The sequence below is a fragment of the Triturus cristatus genome, chromosome 4_2 (genome assembly GCF_964204655.1).
Source record: "Triturus cristatus chromosome 4_2, aTriCri1.1, whole genome shotgun sequence".
NCBI lineage: Eukaryota > Metazoa > Chordata > Amphibia > Caudata > Salamandridae > Triturus > Triturus cristatus.
Window position 1 is genome coordinate 434,124,828 of NC_140586.1, and position 26,455 is coordinate 434,151,282.

Here is a 26,455-nt window from a genome sequence, read left to right on the forward strand (position 1 = left end):
CATAGTATTGGACATGGCCTCCTTGGTTTGGATTTCCCTAGCTATTTACCTCCTACAAGTCCGTTTGTGCCCAGCTGCCAAAAAGGGGGGTAAATATTGTCTACAGGAGGTCATCTGCTTAGGTTTACCGACTGTCGAAGGGGGGTAGGAGACTAGCTCCTGAGCAAATTAAGGGTAAGCAAAATTAAGAAACACACTGTTTTTTTTTTTAGTTTTTATGCTTGGTGAGCTATTCTGCGTGGAAAAGTACGCAGGCCAACTTGTTGCTGTGCTGTCTCTCTCTGACACAACCCCTCTTTCTTTCTTTCTTTCTTTCTCTCTCTCTCTCGCCTGTCTAAGCGGTCTAGGAACGGCCATGAGAGAATTGGTTGGGCTCGCTTTAGTCATTCATTTCACAGAATGCTGTGAATATGTTCTTGAATAAATAGAGACAAAGCATCTCACCAGTGCACGTCTGATTGGCTATTTAGTAATACTGATTGAACAAATTGTTAGAATTAACAAAATGAATAAATAAATATGCCATGTTATTGCCCATCCTGTCTGTAAACTGATAACATTTGAATTAGATAAGGATGAAAGGATGGGTAGAATAGACTGATGTTCTCTTATTTGACCTTTAAGGGAGACTATCTGTCAGTGTTTTTTGTTCAAAAATCTCCGATGACACCATTATTGTTTATGTTATTCTCATGCTATATACAGTTTTACAGAGGCATCAATAGTCTCTTATTAGTTAGTCTGTGTAATTGAGCTGATAGCCCTTATTAGAGCTGGTGAATAGGTTTTTCCCCTGAATATGATGCTACATAGTCCAGATCGTGAAAGGTAGGATGCACAGGGTTCACAATGTTAGGAAAGATCCCTGTGTGATCCTCAGCAAACATTTTGAAGGAAAATATTGCTTTAAAGGAGTTTGTTTGCCACAACAAGTTCTGCTAGAGAAATTCATGTACCCACTATGTTGGGTTTAATGTGTCAGTTATTCATGCAGTACGGATCCCTGTTAAATTGGCAGTCTTAGATTTTCAAGCTGCGCCTATAAACATGAGAGCATGGTCATAAAGGGCAAAACATGGTTGTTCTTATGCAAGGAACATAATTTTAGAGGTGTCTGCAGTTTTTTACAGTAGTGGAAGGTTCACAAGTAGAAGTGTTGTGAATTATATGACTTATGAAACTCAAGCTTGCTAAGACAAGAAGCACAAAAGAATAGTTGTTTTAAAAATTCCCTTTTTGAGGTTCTTCAGATGAATAATATAGGAATATACAAATGTAAGGATTCAGAGTATGTCCGTATTTGTTTTCTTTTTCCCTCAGAATTTAGTAAATAAACACAGACTTCCTTGGCGGATTGGGAGAAACAAATCAAATCGTGTAACGTTTTACTCTTGTCAGTTCACTAAAAGTTCCTTTTATACTCACTATTAGGTCCAGGGTGTTTTTAATGTGTGGGGCGCCCCGAGGCTAAAGAAGTTTTCTGTAATAGAGTATCCTCTCTGTTGATAGATTATGTGCATGCCTTTTCTAAACGATCTTTGTTCTGTTCACCAATAGATATCTGCTGCCCTGCAACCATTGCCAGAAGGGTCAGGACATCAGATCCAACCAGGGAACCAGCACAGGCGTTTTGCTGGCAACTAGGACCGCAGTGAAGGTAGAAGGCCGGAAGCACTGGGTCCATGAAAGAGACGTGAAGCGTGTACCCCTACCACTGTCTTGGGCGAAAGACGGGGTCACAAATCAGGACGAAGAATTGATCCTTTACGTTGATCCAGTTTTTGTTGCCCAGCTGAGAGAGTCACAGACCGCCAAGGACGGCAAGGAGGCTTTGCTTGAGGTGACCCCCTCTGAAACAAGGGTTGCTTCAGATACTCCAGCATCAGGCCTCTGAGTCCTGGTCCCCAAGTGAATGCAAGTCTGCACCTCGGTTTGTTGATCAAGAGGTGCCTGGGAACATTAGGTACAATCTGTGGCCCAATGAACGAGCAGTGCGCCAGCGGAGCAACACAGGAGTTAGGGAAGGACTTGAGTTTAGGGTACAGGTGCTGTGTATCTTGTGCCTGCTAGATTAGAGCGAAGAATACTGGTGCACTGCCTGAGACACTGGACAGGATTGTTGAGGGTGTTTGCCCTGGAGGGTGATTGCCCTATCCTGAAAAGAAGAAACTTTTCCCTTAGCCTGGGCCGTGATTGTTGTTCTGGGTTGCAAGTTGTGCAGCTCCACCGTGGGGGGGGGAAGTGAACACTTGATGAACGATAAGAGCCTGCCTGTGAGGCTCAGGCGGACACAGGGAGAAGACTCCCCTCTGGCTGGTTGTACAGCGGCTTCAATTCCCCAGGTACCTTTTTGTTAGCAATGTACCACTTTGGTCGTTCCATTTTTGAAGAGGAGCAGCCCTTTGCAGCTCCTCGTCCTAATTTCCATGGCCCCGTTTGGTCCTCCTGGTCCCCTAAAACAAAGATTGTTTTTGTGATATGTGAATTTGCTTTAATATTCGTATTTGGAATACTGTTTTTTCTGCAAGAGAAACATCTTGTGTACACCTTTGAGAAGTACTACTCCACCTTCCTCCTGAACATATCATTGGTACCCTAGCCCTCAAAAAGAAGAAAACTGGAAGGTCTATCAAGAATATGTTTTTATTTAGACATTGCATCAGACATGTGCTGTTGGCTATTTCCAATCGGCCTAAAACAACCACTGAAATTCACAAGGATTCATGAACATGGACTTGGACTGGTTGGCTTTGGACACTGTTTTCTGTCTGGGGCTGGAAGTTATTATCAGTCCTATGTATATTTGTTGCGATCCTTTTTTCCTGCTGCCTCTGTATACAATGTGGCCCAATGCTCTGTTCCCTTTGTATTTCTCTTTGTACCTCGTGTATACCTGACAAACAGAAAGATAAAAATGTACATGCCCAACTAGTAATAGATCAGGAGATCAATAACCTGATGAGAATAAATGTGCAAGATATTTTCTATATTCCTTCTAGATCATAGGGATGTCTTCAGCTAATGCTAAAAGGGCCAGATGTGGGAATCAACAGAAATCACTGTTAGCATGAGATGAATCCATTTTGGTTGTGGCAGCCATTTTAGTAAGAAAAACTGTTGGTCTGAAAAAAGAAGAAGTAAGTTCGACTAACAACAACTGGTCAAACTGAATTCATTGGGGGAATCATTATTGAGAGGATAGAATCCCATCACCCACTGAAGTGGCATACTTCATCATTTGGGATTTCACTGGGTAACAAACCCTAGTGTATCTGTGCGCTACAACCTTCTCAACTATCGAAGGGAGCTGGCAGATATTTCAGGGAATTGTAAAAGATGGAAGTTACAATGAACCCTAGATGAGTTGCCTTGAAGTTAGGTATTTGGGTGAAGGTTGCAGTGCAAGTGAATAACGTGTATGTGCAAAAAGGTGATATTGTTAAAATTGACTACTGGGATACTGGAGAATTTTTAATAGGCGCTATCCTAGTGTCAAACCTAAAAATAGTGCGTGTACAGTTTTCAACAAATAACTGTAAAAAGGCCAAATAGGATGCAGGTCTACATGTTTCAGCATTCGTAGGTTGTATTCATCCAACCAGTTTTTCTGTTAGTAATCTCATTTGTTTTGCACATAAGCACATGTTTTGCAGTAATGTTTCCTTTCTTAAGGTCCTGAGGAAAGCCAGGATCATAGCATCCTCAGGCTGAAACATGTAGACCTGCCATCCTATTTGGCCTTTTTACAGTTATTTGTTGAAAACTGTACACGCACTGTTTTTAGGTTTGACACTAGGATAGCGCCTATTAAAAATTCTCCAGTATCCCAGTAGTCAATTTTAACAATATCACATTTTTGCACATACACGTTATTCACTTGCACTGCAACCTTCACCCAATACCTAACTTCAAGGCAACTCATCTAGGGTTCATTGTAACTTCCATCTTTTACAATTCCATGAAATATCTGCCAGCTCCCTTTGATAGTTGCGAAGGTTGTAGCGCACAGATACACTAGGGTTTGTTACCCAGTGAAATCCCAAATGATGAAGTATGCCACTTCATTGGGTGATGGGATTCTATCCTCTCAATAAAGATTCCCCCAATGAATTCAGTTTGACCAGTTGTTGTTAGAGTCGAACTTACTTCTTCTTTTTCAGACCAACAGTTTTTCTTCTGTTTTTTGATGCTAAGGTCAGGGACTTAATCCTGTTTGGTCTTTAAATATTCTCCCTAGGACCCTCTTCTTGAATGACTTTGTGATATAGCCATTTTAGTTAGCCACGTGCTAGACATGTGCTTCTTCCGTCTTTACTGTGGCCTGCTTTTCTATTCTGCTTGAGTCATCCACTATAGTTAACTCCTTCAGCACTGAGCCAGAGCAATGTATGCTCAGAAAGGACTGTAGCTGCTAGAATGCACCCGTCTTAGAGTGTAACTCTCAGGCTATTTTAACTGATGTAAGCAGATTGGTTTCTCCTCCCACTCTGCTGGCTAAGGGATTCCTGTGTGACCATGTTTGTCAATAACTATTTTTGTATATGCCTGTAGCTCCCCTTTGAGTCTCAATGCTTACAGTGCAGAAAGCTGTATATAAAGGCATGTGTTCTGTGACTTCTATGTACTACCTCATACAGTTCCTGAGGGTTCTGTATTGATGTCGTCCCACTCATGAGTGATGAATAAACATGTTATTTGATATTTCAGCTTCAGTGCAAATTTCTTCTTTGGTGGATTAAGGACCCGTGGACTGTTAAGGGTGAACCCTGCACCGGTGGGCCCCTAAAAAGGCTCATTTCCACACTACTGGCTGTATTTTCTTCAGAAGGATCAAAGTTGTGCTGTTCATTCCCTTAATTAAGCCTGTAACAACCCAGTTAAAAATAGGTATTATTATTAGTCACTTCAATAGTACTAATTTTATCTAGTTCACTTGCATTTGTTTCTTTTGTTGTCCTTTAAAAAACCTTCCTTTCAAGTGAACTACCCAGGATAATGGGCTGCATGGGTACATGTTTGTAAGGTCCCAAAGGCGAGACCTATTGGCTATGCCAATGCTTGTTCTCCTTAGGATTGCATTGACTGATTTCCTCTCAAAAACTTCTAAGTGCTGAGGATGTTTGTATGGAAACATACGAAACTGTGTTTTGATAAAAACGGTTTCTCACATTTTATCTAGGAAATGTCCCAGTGTGATATCTAGGCATATCACACGGAGTAGAAAACGTAATCGGAAAAGTAATCTATAAAAGTAATCAAAAGTAATTTCAACTGTAATTGAATCCTCGCACAAACCTGTAACAAAAGTCATTCTCATCCAGCTTGCTTGTTGATCAATCTGTCTGGAAAAGTACAATTATATTTACCTGTACCAAGTCCTGCTTGGTTCTACAAATAAAATACAACAAAGAAATATTTTTGATACAAACAATTGGACTGAGTTCAGTCTTTGAGTGTGTGACATTTCTTGCCTGAGTGTGTACGATAAATGCTTAGCACTACCCTCTGATAAAGTATTACTGCTCGCCCACACTACCACAAATAGAGAGTAAGGTATTATCTATATTTACCTCTGTAAGCCTTTGGGAATCCACTGGACTCTGTACACACTATACCTTACTTTGCTATAGTATATACAGAGCCAGCTTCCTACAACCTCCACCCAGCAATGCAACATTCCCAGCCACACTTCTAGACACCGTTTCGAACCTGATAACACTACACTCCAACCTTTGCATTCTGGGTGACCTAAACATTTGGTTTAACAAACCCAATATGCTTCATTAGAAAAGTATCATCGCTGGCCTAGACGCACGGATCCTTTATCAGACATCCACAAACCCACACACATTGCTGGACACATCCTAGATGTCATTTTGGCAAATACAGAACTAGTTAACTTTCAAACAATAACTCCACTCACATGGTCAGACCACCATTTGCTTGGTTTCCAACATAAAACCACACAAAGCAATGCACCTAAAACCCCCTTACTTGCATCCACCTATCAACCGTGGAACAAACTCAATTTAGAACACTTCGAAACATAGCGAACATCCAGTACAGATCTAGACACAATAAATTCTGTTAAAAAACAATATGAGTGGCTACATGGAGCTTTTTATATCCTAATACCACTAAAAACGACAACCGAACAAAAGAAAACCGGCACCTTGGAGAAATCCATAGATAAAACAGAAAAAAAAAACAAATCAGAAAGCTGCAATGCGCCTGGCTCAAAACGAACACCAATCAAGACAAACTTTACCTACAGAAACTTAACAGATTATACAAGTCAGCTATCAAAAATGCTGAGAAGGTACTATTAAAACAGAATTCAAAATGCAAAATGTGCAAATAAAGAGTTCTATAAAATTCTCACTGAATTTCATAAACCAAATTGCCTATGCAGAACTCATCCCGTTACTAAAGATTTCATAGACAAACTGGCAAAACATTACACAGCCAAAGCAGACACATTGCTCTCATATTTAGAAGAGAGAAGCAGAACCAGCACCGACCCTTTTCCAAAACAACAATCCAAGAATACTTTAACCCAGACTCTCCATTCCTTTCAACAAATTTCACACAATGAATTTATGGACCTGGTCAAAGCAAGCAGGCCTGCTGGCAGCCCTCCTGACCCCGGTTTACCACAAACCTTCAAGACAATTATTCGAACAACCTCTGCTGTCACAGCAGTAAGAAGAATCATCAACAATTCCTTAACTATGGCAATATTTGCAGAAAAACTAACAAAGTTAGACATACACCCATTACTGAAGAAAACAAACCTTGACCCTCTGAACCCTGACAACTACAGACCGATTTACAAATAGACCTCTCCTGAGCAAACTGATAGAGAGAGCAGCCTTCTAACCAATTCATTCATTTATTCAGACTTCCAAACGGGATTCTGTCCAGGAAAGGGCACAGAATGTGCCTTTGTTGCCATCTGGGATGACCTGAAGAACACAGTTCACCACAACGGTGTTCCTTCACTACTTCTCTTGGACCTCTCGGCTGCCTTTGACAAGGCTGACCTTGACACTCTGATACAAAGACTCTACGAAGCCGGCATAGAGGGGACTGCGCCAGACTGGATCACATCCTACCTTCGCAACAGAACTGAAGTCATCCATACCCCCTTTTCTCTTCCAAACCGTACTTAACGAAAACAAGGGTCCCTCAAGGCTCTATGATCTAACTCATGCTTTTCAACATCTACATGAAGTCATTACCTGCACTGATCAATCAATTTCACCTCACTGTGCAGATGATACACAAATATTCCTTCAACTGGAATGCCCCAAAGACATTGAAAAATCACTGATTTGCAGTTGTCTCTGAGCCGTGGATCAATGGATGACATGGAGAAAGCTCAAACTGAATGCTTCCTAAACAGAAATACTCATGTGTGGCGATTGGAAAAGTTTTGACCCGCTCGCCGCATGGCCTAATGATCTGGGAATACCACCTAAAGTATCAAAAGAAGTAAGAAACCACGGAATGACCATGGACTTAAAGCTATCAATGAATGCCCAAGTGACCAAACTTGCAAAATCAAGCTTTGTTACTATAAGAACTCAGGGACGCCTCTTCCCCTACCTGGGATTCTCACACACAGTCCAAGCTGCCATCGCTCTTATTCTATCCAGACTCGATTACGCCAATTGCCTCTACCACGATCACCTTTAACAATTATGAAAAGACTACAATGTTCCAAACGGATTCAGAACACGGCTGCCAGACTAGTCTTACATATAAAGCCACCGGTCCACATCTCCCCTGTTTTGAAAGCCCTACATTGATTACCAGTTGCCAGAAGTCCACTTTCAATCTGCTTTGTATCACCCACAAAGCGATACAAGGAACAGTACCACCCTTCATCAGGAGTAAAATGACCAAACACATTCCACAAAGGAACCTCCACTCTAGTGTGGCACCTTGCCTCAAAATCCCAATGTACAAGAAACAAAACATGGGTGGCACATCCTTTTCTGTTCAAGCAGCTACATCTTGGAACGCTTTACCCTCGAATATACGATCCACAGATAACCACATTATCATCAGAAGACTACTCAAGAATTGGCTTCTCCCCACATAATCATACTAAAACATAAATATACAGCACATCCCTCTGTATATAAGCATTTATTTGGGTTATAGATGTTTACCTACATATATGTATTGCTTTGCATAACCAAGTGGCAAAATAATATTCTGATGTGGGCTTATTGAATATGCAGGGAAAGCCATCTACAATGTAATTCAATGGGACAGTAGGGGAATGATAAGGTTTAATCGTTTCAATGAAGGTATTTTTAATTGATATCTTGATTTTACGGTAAAATCAAAAACTGAAATCTTGTTTTTATCACTGTATAGGACCGTGAAGTCAACATTTTTTAAACTATTGGTTTTAATATTTTATGAATAATGTATGCCAAGTTATTTTATGTTGTGCATGATCATGCTATTGATGGAATAAATAATACATGTATAATTATTTTTAAAGATGTAGCTATTTGTTTAAAAATGTGCATGTTGCTTATAGTTACATTATTCTATGTTTAACATGTATATAAGTGACTGCATAAATAATTACATTTTTTATCATAACTATTTATTAACAACTGCTTCACTTTTGAATTGCAAAAATAAAAAAAATCATTAATTTAAAGCACAGCAACACTTCTAAGTCTGAGTTTATTAAATGAAACTTTAATCTACATAAATTACCTTCCTTATGCATATATGCCTTCATTGTACTTATGATGTACCTTCCGTGTATTTAAGTATCTTTATATTTATTACTTTGCTTGAAATTCAGCATATCCAATGCACTACCCTATATCTCACCCAATATATTCCCTACCTCCACTCTGACACATCTCAAACCTCATTCTACTACTCTCTCCAATGCACTACCTTATATCTCATCCTATACCTCTATCAATATATCCTCTACCTTCACTCTCTCATTCATCCCAAACCCCATACCACTACTATGATCTACAACATAACCCTTTCTAGACTCTTCCCTCCTCTACCCCTCCTTGCATCTTTTCATACCTTTTTTACTATTCAGATCTCTCAACAAACAAGCCTTTCTAAACCCTTCCCTATGACTCTTCTCCCTCCACCCCCCTTTACTGAACCCAAACCCCCTCCTACTGATATGAACTCCCCCCCCAAAAAAACACAAAAACGTTCTAGACCCTTCCCCCTTCTATCCCTCCACTATTCCTTTTCAATCCAAATAACAGACTAACATGTCAACCACTCAAAATAATTTCATATTTTCCTATACTAATTCCCCATTAATCCTGTTTGGGTTCTGGAGTCGCATGCTACCTGTCAAAAAGCGCTTCAACACTCATCAGGGATAGCAAGTGCTATATAAATGCAAACCCTTCCCTCTTCCATCACTGCTCTATCCTTTTAAATCCATATAACAGACTAATATGTCCACCACCCAAATTAATTTCATATTCCGACAGACCCTTTCACCACTAATCCTTTTTGGTTCCGGAGTAGAGTGTTGCTCGTCTAGAAGCACTTAGACGCCTTTTTGGGGCTGGCAAACGCTATATAAATGCAAACCTTTTCCCTCCTCTATACCTCCACTCTCCTTCTAAATCCAAATAATAGACTAACATATCCACCGCTCAAATTAATTTCATATTTCACAATACTAAATTTCACCACTAATCCTTTATGGGTTCCGGAGTGGCATGCTACTCACCGAAAAAGCACTTTGACGAATCATCAGGGGTAGTAAGCGCTATGTAAATGCAATTACACTACAATTATGGGACATGGGTCTTCCCCGGTGGTGGGTGCACAGCCAATTACCTGTGTGCCTGCTTCAAAACAAACCAAGGAGCTAGATTCTCCCCTGGAATCCTGGACTTGAGCCAAGTCTCTATGAAGGCTTCTGGGATCAGGGTTCCAGCTCCCTCAGGGAACCCTACAAAGCACAGGTTGTTTTGGCGGGAACTCAGCATTCTCCACGCAGACCTCTAATATATGGGAAGCAGGTTCGTCACCTTCGCGTTTAGGTCCACCATGTCGTTCTCCAGAGTCGAGGCTCACCCTTACACCTCCATGATTCTTCCAGCCACGTTACATAGGTCCTGATGAAGCAGAGCAACGTCAACTCCTACCTCCTCTTTATTCATTTCCACCGCTTCGCAGAAGGTTTGGATCACCTGCAAATTCTTTGTGAGATTCCAGCTGTTTCTGCGACTGGGGGATGTGGCAGCCATTTTCGTATGGTCAATGGAGGGAATAGAGTATCTGTCTATTCTAAGCTGGGTATCTTGTGGAGGGCTGTTGTCCTTTCCCCATCGTGGCTGGAGCTCCTGTGTCCATGGTTCAGCAGGCCTCCTACTGCTGTGGGGGCTGTCGCAGTTATGTGGAGGTACAGAGTCAAGGCGGAAAGCTGCAGCAGCAGTTAACGGACAAGTGCGCCCCATCAAAATCTTTAGGATGGCTACTGGATATCACATCTCTGTAGAACCTTTTCAAACTGATCGCTAATAAATAAGTAACTCAAAAACTTTGTCCTAGACTTTTGAATGCAGTGCATAAAATGGCCAATCTGTAGTATCTAGTCCAGAAAATGTGGCAGTAGTTTAAAAATACAAGTATTTTACCTAAAAAAATCCTTTTCTTATTATTTCTAAAGACACATAATGTTTCTTCATACACTTAAATATACTGTTGCTTGCGATTTTCAGTTTATGGTTTTGTGTAATGAGTTTTTATGAATTTGTGCAGCCCAGGTTTCTAGCCCACTCTGTTGGCCTCGTCCTTTGTTACAAAGGACATGTCCATTTAAGAAGTCATAGTAGATAATCTCCACCATTGGGCGATTTTGCGAATTATTAATTTCCCACGAAATTACTCGAATTATTAATTTTCCTGCAAAATTACTCGAGGTACGTGAAGGCCTCAATGTTGAACAGGAATGCCACAAGTGTAGGCAGTCTCGCCTTTGGGTTTATGTTTTCTTTAATTCCGTCCTGGTCTTTAACGCGGCACACAGTCAGGACGTCATGGCACACCTGAGTGCCAATAATAACCATGGTGCAGGTAGAAGAACAGTTTCCATGCTCTCCAAACAGTTTTGATGACGCGTTCCGCAAGACAGGATCTTTTTTCACCCTGCTTACAGGAGAACAGGCCAGACAAGCAGATCACGTTCTCCCCTCGCGCCTCCCGCTACTCTCTGCTATGAACGGGCAGAGAGCGGGACACCGGCCGGCCTCTTTCTTTTCTTGTTCACCACACTGCATAACTTGGCGATTGGAGCGATAATCTGCAAGTGAAACGCAAACGCCAAGCCCAGGGGCGTAGCCTTGTCAGTGGGTGAATCAGATTTTCCAACAATTCATGCTAGCTTATAATGGTAAAATACATTATAGGATAAGCAGGGCGCATTAGAGGCTAAAGTTGCAGAGGAAAGGCAGACGAGTGTGGATTGCTAGGGGGACTAAGTGAGAGAAAACACAATCTTTTGTGAAATAACCAACATTTTTGAGGACTTTATAAACAGAGAGGAAGAAAGTGTGTGCGTTTTTGTCTGGGTGTATGTAAAATTCCTGGTTAAATTCGACGGAAAGCCCCTGTGCCCACATATTTACCAGAAAATACAGTGATTTTTGGGGATCTGACACCAAAAACAACCCCCCTGATACTACGCCCCTGACCAAGCCTTGTGTTTTGTATCTGCAGACCATATTCTGTGCACACATAATAAACATAGTTCCGGTTTTAGGAACCTTAGAAAAAACCAGGCGCGGATCGTCCATTGGGGCGTTGGGGCGTAGCCCCCCGCCCCGCCCGCGCCCGCAGCTCCCTCGGTGTCTCTGAACTTAAGTTCAGAGACGCCGTCACACTCACACCGAGGGTGGGGAGAACTAACTGACAATGCATGTCAGTCAGCATGACGTCGGACCGTGGGCGGTCCGGCGTCATGTTGACTGACATGCATTGTCACAAGCCAGGGAAAGGCAGCGCAAGTGCGCATGAGTGGGCATGGAGATTAATTTTTACTCCGTGCCCAGTCATGCGTACTTGTATTTTTACTGCCTTGCGCATGCCCATTAGGAGCCCCTCGGTCTCCTAATGGGCAGGCGGCGGGCGTAGCGTAAGCTGTGCCGTCAGCCAATCCTGGCGCTGCTGGCAGCGCCAGGATTGGCTGAGAGGGATTGGCAGGCCCCCCCCACCAGTTCCGTTCGTGAAGGCGCCCAGCCAGGGGAGCAGAGGTCTGAGGTGGCGTGGACCCGACCGGCTGCGAGGTAAGTTTTTTGTTTACTAATATTTAATTCCCCCGTGCGCGACCCCCACCCCCCCCACGAGCCGCGACTGAGAGTGATACATAAGCCTGGGGTACACACGTCTAGGGGGACAGGTGATAGGTGCGTATATGGGGTACACGCTTCGAGGGTAACAGATACATCTAGGCAGATTCAGGATTTTAGCGTTATTGGAATTGACTGTTTTAGGTAAGTCTAGAGAGCACACGAAAGTCTAGGGTGATAGGTTAGTCTAGAGGGGTACACAAGTCTAGGGTGACAGGTGATAGGACAGTATATGGGGCACACAAGTCTGGGGTATAAGAGTCCAGGTGATAGATACGTGTAGGAGGATGCATGAGGTTGTGTTTAGAACATTTGTATTTATATATTTTGACAGTTATATATAGCGCTAGAAAACCACGGGCATAAAAGCGCTTTACAGGGACGTTTACATTTAACAAAACCTAGAATGAAGAGGAAATCATAATCGCAACAGAAGGTCATAGCGGCAGGAGTGAACGGCTGAGAATGAATGAGTTACCGTACGAGCGACTGTGTCTCAAGAAGTGTGCATCTGCCATGTCGTTTGTGCAGGGTTTCATGTGTGTCTGCACTAATGTGTATGTTTCTGACGGGCTCGTACATCTGTTCAGTGGCAGTGTATATTTGTTTAGTGGACTTGTGTGTCTGAGCAGTGGGTTTGTGCGTGTAGTCCGAGGGATACTGAGTCACAGTGCTACTACTGGGTCAAGGCAGGACTATGATTAAAGAAAAGAAACGGATGCATGTGAAGTCTGCGAGTCGCATGTCACAGAGGGCCCAGCCTTTCTTTGCTTAGGTCTGTCCACCCGCATCCTTTGAAGAAGTTAGCAATATTTTTACAGGCATTTTTGGTTTGCGTTTTTTTAAATGTTTGCTGTGCGCAAGCTGCAGGCACATGGGTAAAACTTTTTTTTAATATTGCCTAGTTTAAGGCAGAGTTGCTGTGAATGTCATTACAGCAGTCACATGCTTGCTAGTAACGGCACTGAGTGTTTGTGCACAGCTGAACGAGGCAGATGAGCCGGCGGTGAAATCACCTCCAGTATTTGCAGATGTATTGAAATGCACTGATTGTGGTAAGCCTTGCGGCATCTAGCAGAGGCACCCGTGTTTATTTACTGAGCTTACACTCCTGTTGACTCACATGGTAACGCTAGGTCCCTGTAGATATTTTTAATTTGAGCTGCATGCGGTTCAAAATGATTTAATCAGTTCCCTTTAGTATGTTTGCGTTGCAGAGCTCTCGAGGTTCCCAGTTCCACGAGTTTGGGGTTTGATATTTTGATTCTGGGGTTTGTAGTGCCTCTCACTTGCCGAACACTTATATGAAATACTGGCTCTGGCATTCAAGAACGATCTTACAGAACGCTGCGCATGGTGAGGAGCACCGGTGATGAATGTTTCTGTACATTTATTGTTTTTTGCACAACTTAATTCGGAGGTATGCCGCTTTCAAGCTGTCAGCAGTTTATGAAAGCGTTTGAAATGGCCGCTGTTTCTGGTCCCATAAGCCTTGAATCAGCTTCCCACGTGGTCATCTCTTTTGGGGTTCGGACCATGGCTATGCAAGTTTACAGAATTGGCTATTGGCAACAGGTGGGTGGTGGGAGTCAAGGGAGGATTCCACGTTCTATGAAAACTTTAGAGTGACGTTTGTGTATCTCTTAAAGGCATCACATATCATTAATTTGCTCAATAGATTTATAATAACAAGTAAATTGCTTCATGTTACTGTTTTGTTGCTCCTAAGCGCTGTAAAAAAAGAGGTGTTAGTTTTACATAATTATTTTTACTCCCCTATCGTCCTCCAAATGATAAAAGGCTGTTTGCTTTAACAAATTCAAATTTAATTTTACTCACATGTTGAAGGCAGCGCCTGTTTCATCTAGGTGGTAACTATATGTTGGAGTTGATTTGTGCACCTCTTTATTTTGTGTTACCACCCATTTGTCTCAATCTGTTTTAATGGGGAGTCGTCATAAATAGAGTTCTGGAACAGTAGCAAAGCCAGAAAATAGAAAAGACTGACGCTAGTTTTGTAGGGTTTAGGCTTGAGATTTGGTAGGGTTCCCGGAGTCTAGGGCTCTTGGCCCATTTGAGGTTGGTGCATATTGGAGTTGCCTGAAAAGGCACCATTTGCCCACTCTTTTTTCAAAATGTTCCCTGAACCCCCCGTTGGTGGTTCAGGCTCGCTCGCTACGCTCGCTCGCCACAGTGAAGTACGACAATTGTTTTACGCCCCACCACTTTCAAATGTCACCAGCCGCCCCTGGAAAAAACCCAAACAAAAATCTGGGATTGAAGATTTGAAAGTTGAGCTCCGGACGCTTTGCTTCTAAATGGGGTGGCAGGGTGAAGAACTAATGATGGCGTCTGTGTGGTCATATATACACTGACCCTCATTAACTTTTTGAAATACATGCTCGGGCAAGATTAACATTTTTGCTTCAGTGTTTACGAGCACAGATAAGAATACTAACACAGTTTAAAGGCAGTCACACTTCAAATGCTGTGTTGTCTTAAAAATGTTTCATTTTTCTATCAAAGGCGTTCGTAGCCTTTGCTAGTACATGTTCAACAATCACAGACACGTTACGCCCTGTTTGGTGCTGACCGCACTGAGGAAATATAACATTGCCCTGCAGTGTGCTGAAGAACATATTTAATCCCTACCACCATCTACAGTGGGCATTTCACTCCAGTGCCAAGGTACAGACCAGTAGTTGCAGATAGTCACATCCTTAACGATATACTCCTGACGTCAAGGTCAAAGATGCACAGGAAAATCTCAGAACAGATAGTCCCAATGAAAAGGAAAATCCGCTAAATAAGAAAACACGTTGGTTCCTTGTAATTGACCCAACAAATACAATGGAGCATTGGGCTCAAGGGGAATGTACAGAACTGGACAGGGCCCAAGATCAAAGGGAACCGACAGACTCACTACAGCACCAACCAAGCAGACCTGTATGGAGGGCCCAGGTGTCTGCCTATTACACCTGGCGAAATGAAATGTAATCTACGATGATGCTTTTGCTGAACAGTTCTCTCATTCTGTGCATTTTCCAAACTTTCATGACGATCTTATCCATTTATTTCGTCACTGCTTCTTGTGTCCATGAGTCTGCTGTTCTCTTTATTCATTCTTTTTTTTCATAACAACATTTTATTGTCAACAGCCAAGTTAGGCCCGACAAGGCTAGGTACCAAAACAATACAATATAGCCATAATGCTGTCGACATTTTGTTGCCAATTAGACAAAGAAGGATGAATGCAAGTAAACATCTCATACTAACAATAAACTGAAGTGTCATAAATCCAATATACAGGACAGTACATGCCAAACCATCCCCCATTTGAAGACCAAAGCCACTAAACCTGTAGTCACCCCTCATCGTGACTGTTGTATTCATTGCTAGTCTATCGAACCAGCTGGGATAGGTTCCAAATATATCCCCCCGATAGTCCGCCCACCTCTTCCATATCCTAAGGCTGTGGTGTTTTGAAGTTTAACACAGCTTTTCCAAACAATCCTACACCCTTCTATGTAAAATCGACAGCACTGAGAGGAAAGGCAGGATGCCAGGGGGTCGAATAAGGCAGCAGGAAGCCAGGACGGGGTCGTTGAGAAGGATTAACTAATTCAGCTAGCCTAAAAAGAAGTGCCGTGGGCCTCAATGCAGTGAAGAAAAAATGGGTCCTTAACCCCCAGGTTTTGTAGTCAACACACAGCTAGACCTGGGGATCTGTGGCCCCCTCAGACTTCCAAGTGCCACTGTAACTGCAGCAGACTTGATGGCTATGTCCCTGTTCACAGACCCAGTATCTGGATTAGCGTGCCTTGCTCAGTTAACTGCTTGTATAAGCACCTTGAGGAACCATGCTTTCAAACACTTGCACTGCTGTGTGCTTAGCACCTTACCTGCACTTCCGTGAACACATTACAATAAAATACCCATAACATTTCTTACAACTCGGCTTCTTTTTCTTTTGTATGTCCCATTTCAAAAGATCCGGTCACAGAATAAACATACAGGACCAAAAAGGTCCTGTCCCCTTCTCGCACTACATTAGCATTGTAAAAAAATAAAACCTACTGGCTTTGCCAATGCTTGTTCAATTTTGTTTTTCCATCACCCAACTCAAAATTCAGCGTTTCAAAGCTTTCTCTTCTTTGCTTAGAATTACACAACTCTTTCATAAGTTTGAAAGTTTTACCTGTGATTCTGTCTCCTGGACTAAATGTGGTAGATGAAACTGTGATTGTGTAAGGTGCCTGCGAAGTCTGTGGGGTGCTGCGGCCGTGAGTGGGTAACATGGAGTCACAGACCTCACCGACCCTCCCGCTTGGATAGCAATGAATCATCACTAACAGGTGAGTGCTCATTCCGACAGCTACGAATACAAACCCCCTCATCTGCAAAAGAAACAAAAGCACATTTTAGAAAGAACTGCGTGTGATACATGCAGATTTAGTTGGTCATCATTTTTAATGTATTTTCTGTTTTCTCTTGTGCTTATAACATTTGAGTTTAAAAAATACAAAATAGAGAAGGAATTGCTGCCCCGATTCACTAAGACATTCAGGGAAGCAGGTGTTCAAATTCACTAATGGCACAGAGATGTTAGACACAAACATTTGTCTCTGTGGCATAACCAAAAGTGTGCTCAAGACGTGGTGCATTGGTAATTATATGGCACCGAGGAAGCCACTTGGCATGTACAAAAGGAACTTTTAAAACATCAGGGCAAAAAACAAAGTTCCTATAACATCATTGTTCAGACATGTGACAGAAGCTCTAAGCTGTCTTTACCTCTGCTCTTACAGAATTCCACAGCTTATTTGCACCTAGCATTTTTTGCATCACATTTACTAAAGTTGAACATATCCGCTCACACAGACATGGTTCTGATCTTTTATTTAAGATCAGAATATATATTAGAACTGAAAATTGCTAAATCAATGTATCTGCAGTTGCATGAACACTGAACCCCTCCTCAATGTATAAAGGTTTCTTAAGCACACATGAAAAATAGTACTGCATAGTGCCACACTTTGGCAGTACCTCTGATAATTAAGTACCTTTAAACAGTCCTGGATTTCTTTTTTACAGCAGCACTTGTTGTGATAGGCCTTTCCGGTACATAAACATAATGAGAATAGTAAACATGAAGTCCCAGACTGCAAAATCTTATTGGCTAAAGTGTCATTACTGCCAAAATGTAACACAGGTTAATAGACTGGGACAAAGGGAGCATTGGAGTGATGCAGATGGCGAGTGTATTTGTAAATATTAATGCCAATGAAAAGGGGTAGATATGTCAGAGTGTGTCAGTGTTGTCATGTAATACCTAAGTAAACTAGACAATTGTTAATGAACCCTTTCAGCAAATAAATGTGCAAAAACAAATGTACAGCAGATCCACCATATGTGCAAAAACAAATGTGCAGCTGTTAGAAATCGGGGTGTCTAGTTGGCAATAGTTTGCACCTTGTCCAAGTGGGGACCCTTCCTTCCAGTCTGGATAAGGGAGTTAGACTCCTAAAATAACCCCTGCTCACCCCCTTGGTAGCTTGGCACGAGCAGTCAGGCTTATCTTAGAGGCAGTGTGTAAAGCATTTGCACATAACCAACAGTAATACAGTGTAAGCACTACAAAAGGAGATCACACCAGTTTAGTAAAATATCCAATATTTTTATATACTTAAGACAAGACCAAAAAGGATCAAAATCAACAATACAATATTTAGAAATCTTCAGTTATCAAAATAACCTTGAAATACAGTTCCTTGAAGTCATTAGCTCCGTCCGGGGCTATCATGGTGTCGTGAACAAACAAATCCAAACAGTTCTGGCTGACCACGGCGTCGTGGGCCAAGTACGGTGTTGGGAAGACCCGCAAAACAGTACCTTTAGAAAAGCGGGGCGTCGGTGGCCTCCTGTTGAACTCCGAAAGCACGGCGTCCGCAGGCGTCGGTTCCGGAGGTCGGTGCAGGAGTCGTCGGGACCTTGAAGACACACACGTTGCAGATTGAACTCCTCGCGGTTGACGTCAGGAGCGCTGGCGTTGGCAGGCGTCGGGTGCTGTGGTATGAAGTGCAGCAGTGCATCGTGCGATTCCTGCAGGTCGCAGTGCGAGCAGCGGCTCGGTGGTGGCGTCAGATGGCATCGTCTGTGAGACCAGGGTCGCGATACAAAGTGATGCGGTGCTCATCGCGGTGCTGGCAGGTCACGGTGCAAACAGTGGCATTATCATTGCTGAAGTGCTGTCGTCGACAAACTGGATGGCACCAGCGTCGGTAGGCCAAGGCTGCGGTGCGGGATGAGGAGAGCATCATGTAACTTACGAGCGGTGCCTGCGAATCACGGTGCAAGCAGCAGAATCGATTTCGGCGTGGAGCGGCGTCGCCAGGGATACCAAGGCTGCTTCGTGAAGCGAGGCGTGCGAAGTGCGGTGCCCACAGGTTGCGGTGCGAGCAGCGGCTCGGTGGCAGCATCAGATGGCGTTGTCGGTGAGACCAGGGTTACCTTGCGGTGGTGCCCTCGGTGATGCATTCAGCACACGGAGTTGGCAGCGGTGTCATAGACGGCATCAGGTTGCTTTTTCTTCTGATGCAACACAAAATACACAGTCCTCAGTGGTGATGGCAGAAGAACTTGTCTTTGGTGTTACTGAGAATTCCTGAACAGGCAAGCTCTACCTCGAGCCCTTGGAGATACTCTAGAGAAAGAAGTTGCAGAAAGTTCAGTCCAGTCATTTCATTGCCCAAGACAGAAGCAGCCACTGCAGGCCAACACAGCAAAGCACTCAGCAAAGTGGTAGTTCCTCCTCACAGCTTCTCCAGCTCTTCCTCATGGCAGTCTTCTTGGTCCAAAAGAGTTCTAAAGTTCTGGGGTCTGGGCCCCAATATGTATACTCCAAATTCCATTGTCCTCTCAGGCAGAGTGTCTGTGCTTAGTCCTAACCAGTTTGGTCCTCTCTGGCCCAGCTTCCCAGCAGGAGGCAGAGACAGCATTGGCCAAGGCAGACAGGGCCTATTCAGGTGCAAGGGAAATCTCCCACAACTCTAAATGCAGACCAGGCCTATTCAGGTGCTAGTGAAAACTCCTCTCACTACTCTGAATGCAGCCCAGGTCTATTCAGCCCAGCCCTGACTCATTCAGGAAAGGCAGGACACACATCAACCCCCGGTGGCCATTTGAAAGAATGCACCTCCCCAACCCCCGTCACTCCAAAGCCAGACAGTCAATACACATCCTAGCAGAGGCACACAGTATGCCTAAGCAAGAAACTGCCTACTTTCTAAAAGTGGTATTTTCAAACAAAGAATGTAAAAATCACCCTTACTAAAATAGGCCTCTTTAGATTCTGAGTTCAGGCATACTAAACTTTATTTTTCTTCCTGGTCTCAAAAGGGAAGTTATAATTATAAGAGGTTATAAATTAACTCCCATGCTTTCCTATGGGCAAGACAGCCTTTCAATAGTGAAAAACGAAACTGGCAGTATTTCACCATTAGGACATGCCACACACATCAGGGCAGGTCCTACCTTTCACATACACTTCATGCTGCCCACAGGGGTACCTTGGGCCCATCTTAGGGGTGACTTGCATGTAAGAAAAGGGAAGGGTAGGGCCTGGCAAGTGGGTGCACTTGCCAAGTCGACATGGCAGTTACAAACTGCGTGCAGACTCTGCAGTGGCAGGTCTAAGTTACCTTTTCAGGGATACTCATGTGGGTGGCACAATCAGTGCTGCACGCCCACTAGTAGCATTTTATTTAAAGGCCCCGTCACACACAGTGCACTTCACTAGGGACTGACAAGTAAATCATATATGCCAATTATGGAAACACCAATCCATAACATAATTTACCCAGAGAGCATATGCACTTTAGCACTGATCAGCAGTGATAAAGTGCCCAGAGTCCTAAAACCAACAACTGCAGGTCAGAAAAAAATAGGAGGAAGAAGCAAAACGTTTGGGGATAACCTTGCAAAAAGGACCATCTCCAACAGTAGCTTTATCTCCAAAAACAATCATGCAGAATAAGAGCTTATTCACAAAAAATTAACTGTATTATGAAATACTATGATAGCTTTAGTGGTTTGTGACATGCTAAGGGAAGTTTAGAAGTCACAAAAATGCAAGGCCTAATCTTATGTAAACAGTTTAACATGTGCTGAAATCTTTCTTCTAGAACATGTTCCTCTGACATGGTTAGATGCTCGTCTATAATGTGATCATTCTTTGGGCAATTCAATCTGTTGTTTGAAAGAAAATGCCCCAAGTTATTAATAATATGACCTGTAAACTAAGGCATAAAACATTGTTATTTTCCCATGATCATGCAATATCATATGGGGCAGCTGAGATTCAAAATGCATGCTTTCTGATTTAAGGGTAGCAATTCTAACATTTTACCTTTACATCTACTACGGCTGCCTGCCACCTGCCCAGCCCAGCAACAGACCAACCAGTCAAACCCTAAATGAGAGCCCGCATCCAAATATAGTCAAACAGCCATAGCCAAATACAATCAAAAACAGTTGTTGGACTTGGCCTTTTCTGTAGGTTCAATCATTAAAACTAGTTCCATCCAGTGTGCAGAAATCCAAAGAATTCTGGTGTACTGTTAGGCTTGTCAGCCTTGTGGTGGTCTTCTGCCAGACATTTTGCCTTCCTCCTCCATTTTATGCTTATCTCATTTCTGCAGGCTTTAGGTGCTAAATAGTGCTAATGTGCTTGTGTTTTCATCTTAAAACATGGTAGAATTGACTTACAACCAATTGGCACATTTAATTTATCGGTAAGTACCTGGTGAAGTGGTACTACCTGTACCCAGAGCCTGTAAATTAAATGCTACGAGTGGATCTACAGCGCTGATTATGCCACCCACTTAAATAGCCTTTTAAACATATCTCAGGCCTGCCACAGCAGCCTGTGTGTGCAGTTTTAGACTGTGATTTCAACCTGACAAAATAAACCTTTTGCCAGGCCCAAACTGGCATTTTTAATATAAGACACCCCTAGGGTAAGCCCTTGACCCCTGATCTGCCCACAGGGAAGGGTGCAGTGTACTTAAAATGTTGGGCATGTATCTTTAGGTTTTACATGTCCTGGTAATGAAAAACTCTTCATTTCGTTTTTCATTACAGCAAGACCTACCACTCCTATGGTATAACATTGGAGTTACCGTATTACATTTACTAAGCTGTAATTTCCAATGGGAACAGGTAACCTAAAACTCAACACAGACAAAACGGAAAACACCTCCCCGTGGAATGCCTCCTGGTGGCCTTTCAAGCTAGGAATCCCTAGTCATCAGCCGGCTGGATTATGGCAATGCACTCTACGTAGGAATCGGTAACCACATCCTGAAGAGACTGCAGACCATACAGAACTCAGCGGCCAGATCCTCAACCTTCGCAAATGGACCTACATCACCCCTTACCTCAAGCAGCTCTACTGGCTCTCCATTCAGAAGAGATGTCAATTCAAGACGCTGATACATACCTATAAAGCACTTCACAATCAAAGGCCAGTATACATCAACCACCTCATGAACTTCCATCAACCCTCCAGACACTTGTGCTCCACCTCCCTCATTGTTGGACTTGGCCCATTTTGCAGGGTTATCCCCAAACCTTTTTCTTCTTCTTCCTCCTATTTTTTCCTGGCCTGTTGGTGTTGGCTTTGGGACTCTGGGCACTTTACCACTGCTAATCAGTGCTAAAGTGCATATACTGTTTGTGTAAACTTTTATTATGGATTGATGTTTCCATGATTGACATATATGATTTACTGGTGAACCCCTAGTAAAGTGCACTAAGTGTGCCAGGTCCTGTAAATCAAATGCTAATAGTGGGGCTGCAACACTGATTGTGCCACCCACATGAGCAGACCTGAAAAGGTATCTCAGACCTGCCACTGCAGTGTCTCTGCATAGTTTTTAACTGCCATGTCGACCTGGCAAGTGCACCTACTTGCCAGGCCCTAACCTTACCTTTTTTTTACATGTAAGGCAGCCCTATGGAAGGCCCAAGGTGCAGTGTACGTAAAAGGTAGGACACGTACTGGTATGTGCGACATGTCCGGATAGTGAAATACTGCATATTCACTTTGTTCACTATTGAAAGGCTATCTGTCCCATAGGATAGAATAGGAGGTACTTTCTAACATCTTACAAGTATAAATTCCAATTGGGACAAGATGGAGAAATAAAGTTTACTCTCCCTGAACTCAGAATGTAATAAACACATCTTTTAGTAAAGATGGTGTTAAAATTGTGTGTTTGAAAATGGCACGTTTAGAAAGTAGGCATTTTCTTGTCTAACATTCTGTGTACCTCTGCCTGTTTGTGAATGGACTGTCTGGTTTTGGAGTGACAGGGGCTAGGAATGTGCATTCCCCGTAGACAGCCACTGGGGGGGGGGAAATTGAGGTGTGCCTGGATCTTCCTGGATGACTCCGAGCTGAGCTGAATGGGGCTTGGCTGCATTTAATGTAGTGGGAGGAGATTTCCTTGCACCTGAATAGGGTCTGTCTCCCTTGCACAATGCTCTCTCCACCCCCTGTGGTCATACTGCACCAGTGAGGACAGAACTGGTTTGGACTGGACTCTGACACCCTTGCACAAAGAACAAAGGCAAAATGGGGTAAAAGTAGTAGACCTTAAACTCTAGATTACTTCTGGACTCAAGAGGAACCTTTGCCAAGGAGAAGAGCTGAAGAGCTGTGAGGAGGAGTACTGCTCCTTTGCTGTGCGCTGTGTGGGGTTGTCCTTCAGTTGCTGTTTCTTCCAAGGAAAGGACAAAGACTGGAACTTTGCTTTCAACCAGCTTGAAGAAGCTCTCCAAGGGCCAGTGTGTGCGGACCTCCTCCTGTTCTGAAGTCTCAGGGACACAAAGAATTCACCCTCAGCTCCCCTGAACGCTGCTGCTGAGAGTTCTTACCTGCCAGGAGGTGCCTGTTCTAGTTCTGGGCCTCTGGAGGTTGTTCCTGCTGTTTGGAGCTGGATGACACCTAAAGAACTGATGAAATCTATGCATCGCTCTTCTTGCAGCTGTTTTTACTGACATACGAGAAGAATCTCCACGCATTGCTGTGTCGCTGCTGAACAGACGCAGCGCCTGTCGCGGCTGCAAAAACTGATGCATCGTGGCATCGCGGCTGAAGAAATTGATGCAGCGCCGCTTGTCGCCGCATCGATTGCCGCTGCATCCTGGATATCCACGCATTCAACCTGTGCGGCACGTTTTCCCGATGCATCACCTGTGGACCAGAACCGTCTTGGAGTCGACGCATCACTTCCCCCATCAGACCGGATTCGACGCATCACTTCTCCTGCGTGCAGCAGAGCTGTCGCATTGCCTCCCTAAGTTCTCAGGAACTGACCCATCTGTTGGTTTCTCAACGCTTCCCATTTCTGCGGCTGTTTGGCCTTGTGAATTTTTACACATCTACAGGTACTTTGTGTATAATTATGCATCCATAGTTTTCTATGGACCCAGTTGCTTGAAACCTTTGAAAAGTAATTTTCTTATTACATGTATGTTGGATTTTTGTCGTTTCAGTCTTGTTGAGTTTGTATGAAGATACTTTATTTTTCTAAACTGGTGTGGGGTCCATTTGTGGCGTTATCACTGTAGTAATGTGTGTTTTGAGTACAAATACTTTACACATTGCCTTTGGGATAAGTCAGTCTGCTCATGCCAAGCTACCCAGGGGCTGAGCAGGGGTTAACTAAAGTGTGTATCCCCCTTAACCGGGCTAGAAGCAAGGGTTCCCATTTGGACAAAGGTACCTACCTCTGTCACCTAGAGAACCCCATTTCTAACACTTGTGCACACCCCCCGCTTCTGCCTGAGCAACAGTGGAGAATGCTCCTTCTACCTCACTGTAAAGTCCTGGAACAACCTCCCGCTTCACCTTCGGACCTCACTCTCTCTTCTGGAATTCAGGACGGGACTCAAGACCTGACTGTTTAACTGAATCCTCCCATAGCAGCGAGGTTCTCAGCGCCTGGATGCCCTCACAGATGATTAGCCGCACTTCATAAATCCAATTTGATTGATTGACCAGTTCCTGTTTGGTGACTTTGGAATTGTAATGATATATACATATGTATATGTGCACACATATACATGGACATATATATATATATATATATATATAAATAAAGCGGTTCCACTTACCTGATATATATATATATATATATATATCAAACAAACCTCTCTGCCTGAGAAAGGAACGAGCCGCACTCCATCCGGTAATGAAGGATTTTATTTCATTTCAAGGGTGGCATTACCTGATGCATTTCGGTCACATCTTGACCTTCGTCAGAGGGGAGCCAGCAACTTGAGGTCAAAACAGTACACAACACGAAGCTTGCCTTTTAAACGGACATTGTCTTTCCCCAGGTGGACGCCTCGTTGAGCTGATTTTAGGCATGCTGGGTCATGTAGTGCGCTGTAGACCATATAATTTTAACCCTCCAGTGGGCGCTGCTATCTGCTCCTTTTACCACAACCGGAGTCCCCAAACAAAATAATTTTGGTATTGCTGGGGCACCAGAACCAAAATCCATTTCTTGGCGGCACCAAACACCCTCTGTGTTTCCACTTCCACAAGGTTGGTCCGTTTTCGGGTGCTTTCTGGCGCTCTTAGCAGGCGGTGCGTTGCTCAGGGCTGCATTGTAAAGGCATTGTGTGGTAAAGGATGCGTGGAAAAGGTTGTTTCCCAGTAGTGCCTTGTGTGAAAACAAGGTAGGCCTTATAGATTATACACAGGTCTAGATTGTGTGCAACAAAGCTAAAGCTCTAATTGGGTGTTTTATGTATGCCAAAATATTACTGCACATTGCTCAGAAGGTACATTTTGTATTTTTAGCCTTCAGGCTACTTTATCATTAAAACTAATTGTAAAGCTGTTCCATATTTGCTTTTTAAGCAAAAATGCTAGAACAAGATTTTTCAGTAGCACACAATTCATTACTTTGTAGTGGTGTTTAGAAACATAGTTATGCTATAAAAACATTGCCATAGCCAATACGTCTCGCCTTTCAGAACATACAAGTATTTAGTTATACAGCACAATATCCTTGGTGCAACAACATCAACTGTTGCATTGCTAAACACTTGTAAGGTCCCAAAGGCGAGACCTGTTGGCTATGCCAATGCTTGTTTGCATTATAGAGGACAAGCAAAAACACATCCTGATAGACAGACCCTAAGTAACAAAGAGGGTTATACTATATTATTCTAATGAGAATTCCTTCTAAAAAACAAAAAAATTTGGCACAACTAAAAGGTCTTGCCTATGTGAGATCTATTGGCTTTGCCAATGTGTTTAGCCATGTTGCAAATGGCTGAATGTAAAGAAAAAAAGCTTTATGGAATAGTCAGCATTGACTGCATTATAGCGTTTTGATTTTTAGTTGCAGCTATGCTGCACTTAAAACACCGCTACGGTATAAACTATAATGTAACGTCCCTGTAGATCTATAGTCTGGGGGCCGCAAATACTTCTCCTAACCTTTGCATGTGGCCCTCTGTTCAAGACGGGGAAGCATTTATTTTCAAGTTAATCAACGTGAAAGAAAGTAAATAACTAGGGTACTCTGAGTGATTAACTTTTGGGACACTTATTTTCAAAGACATTCCGCAACAAACGTGTAAAACTAAAATATGAAACTGTTGCTTCACAAATACCAAAAATGTATTTTATTCACATGCAGAACCTTTTCATATTAGAAATAGTAGTACATCAGGCTACATCAGTGCAAGTATGGGGAGAGGATGTGGACTAATGGCTAGAGTGGTGGATCTCGAAGATGGGGAACCGGGTTCGAGTTTCAGGAGGGACGCTCAACATCCTGTGATTCTGGGCAAATCACTTAATCCCTCTGTGTATAACAAAATCAATGTGTCCGTCTCTAAATCAACAGGTGCTCATGTAAAGTGCTCTGTTATCTTCGGGTCAAGTTCGCGCTATTTAAGACTCCCCCAAAAAGTATTTTTTTTACTTATGTGCAACCTTTGGATTGACTGAGTTGCTATTCTACATAGTGAAATCAAATGTTGGAGAAGTTGTTGTTCAG

The 26,455-nt window shown here is 43.1% G+C and overlaps 1 protein-coding gene across 3 annotated transcripts in view; it reads right to left on the minus strand.

Annotated features, from left to right (window-relative positions):
• LOC146834526 (ferric reductase 1-like) overlaps positions 1–26,455 on the minus strand; it is a 594,548-nt gene that overhangs the window by 417,170 nt on the left and 150,923 nt on the right. For all 3 annotated transcript variants that reach the window (XM_085601924.1, XM_085601923.1, XM_085601922.1), the window contains one exon: positions 16,570–16,768. In XM_085601924.1, the coding sequence (XP_085458050.1) occupies positions 16,570–16,768 (199 nt within the window). The remainder of the gene's footprint in view (positions 1–16,569; positions 16,769–26,455) is intronic.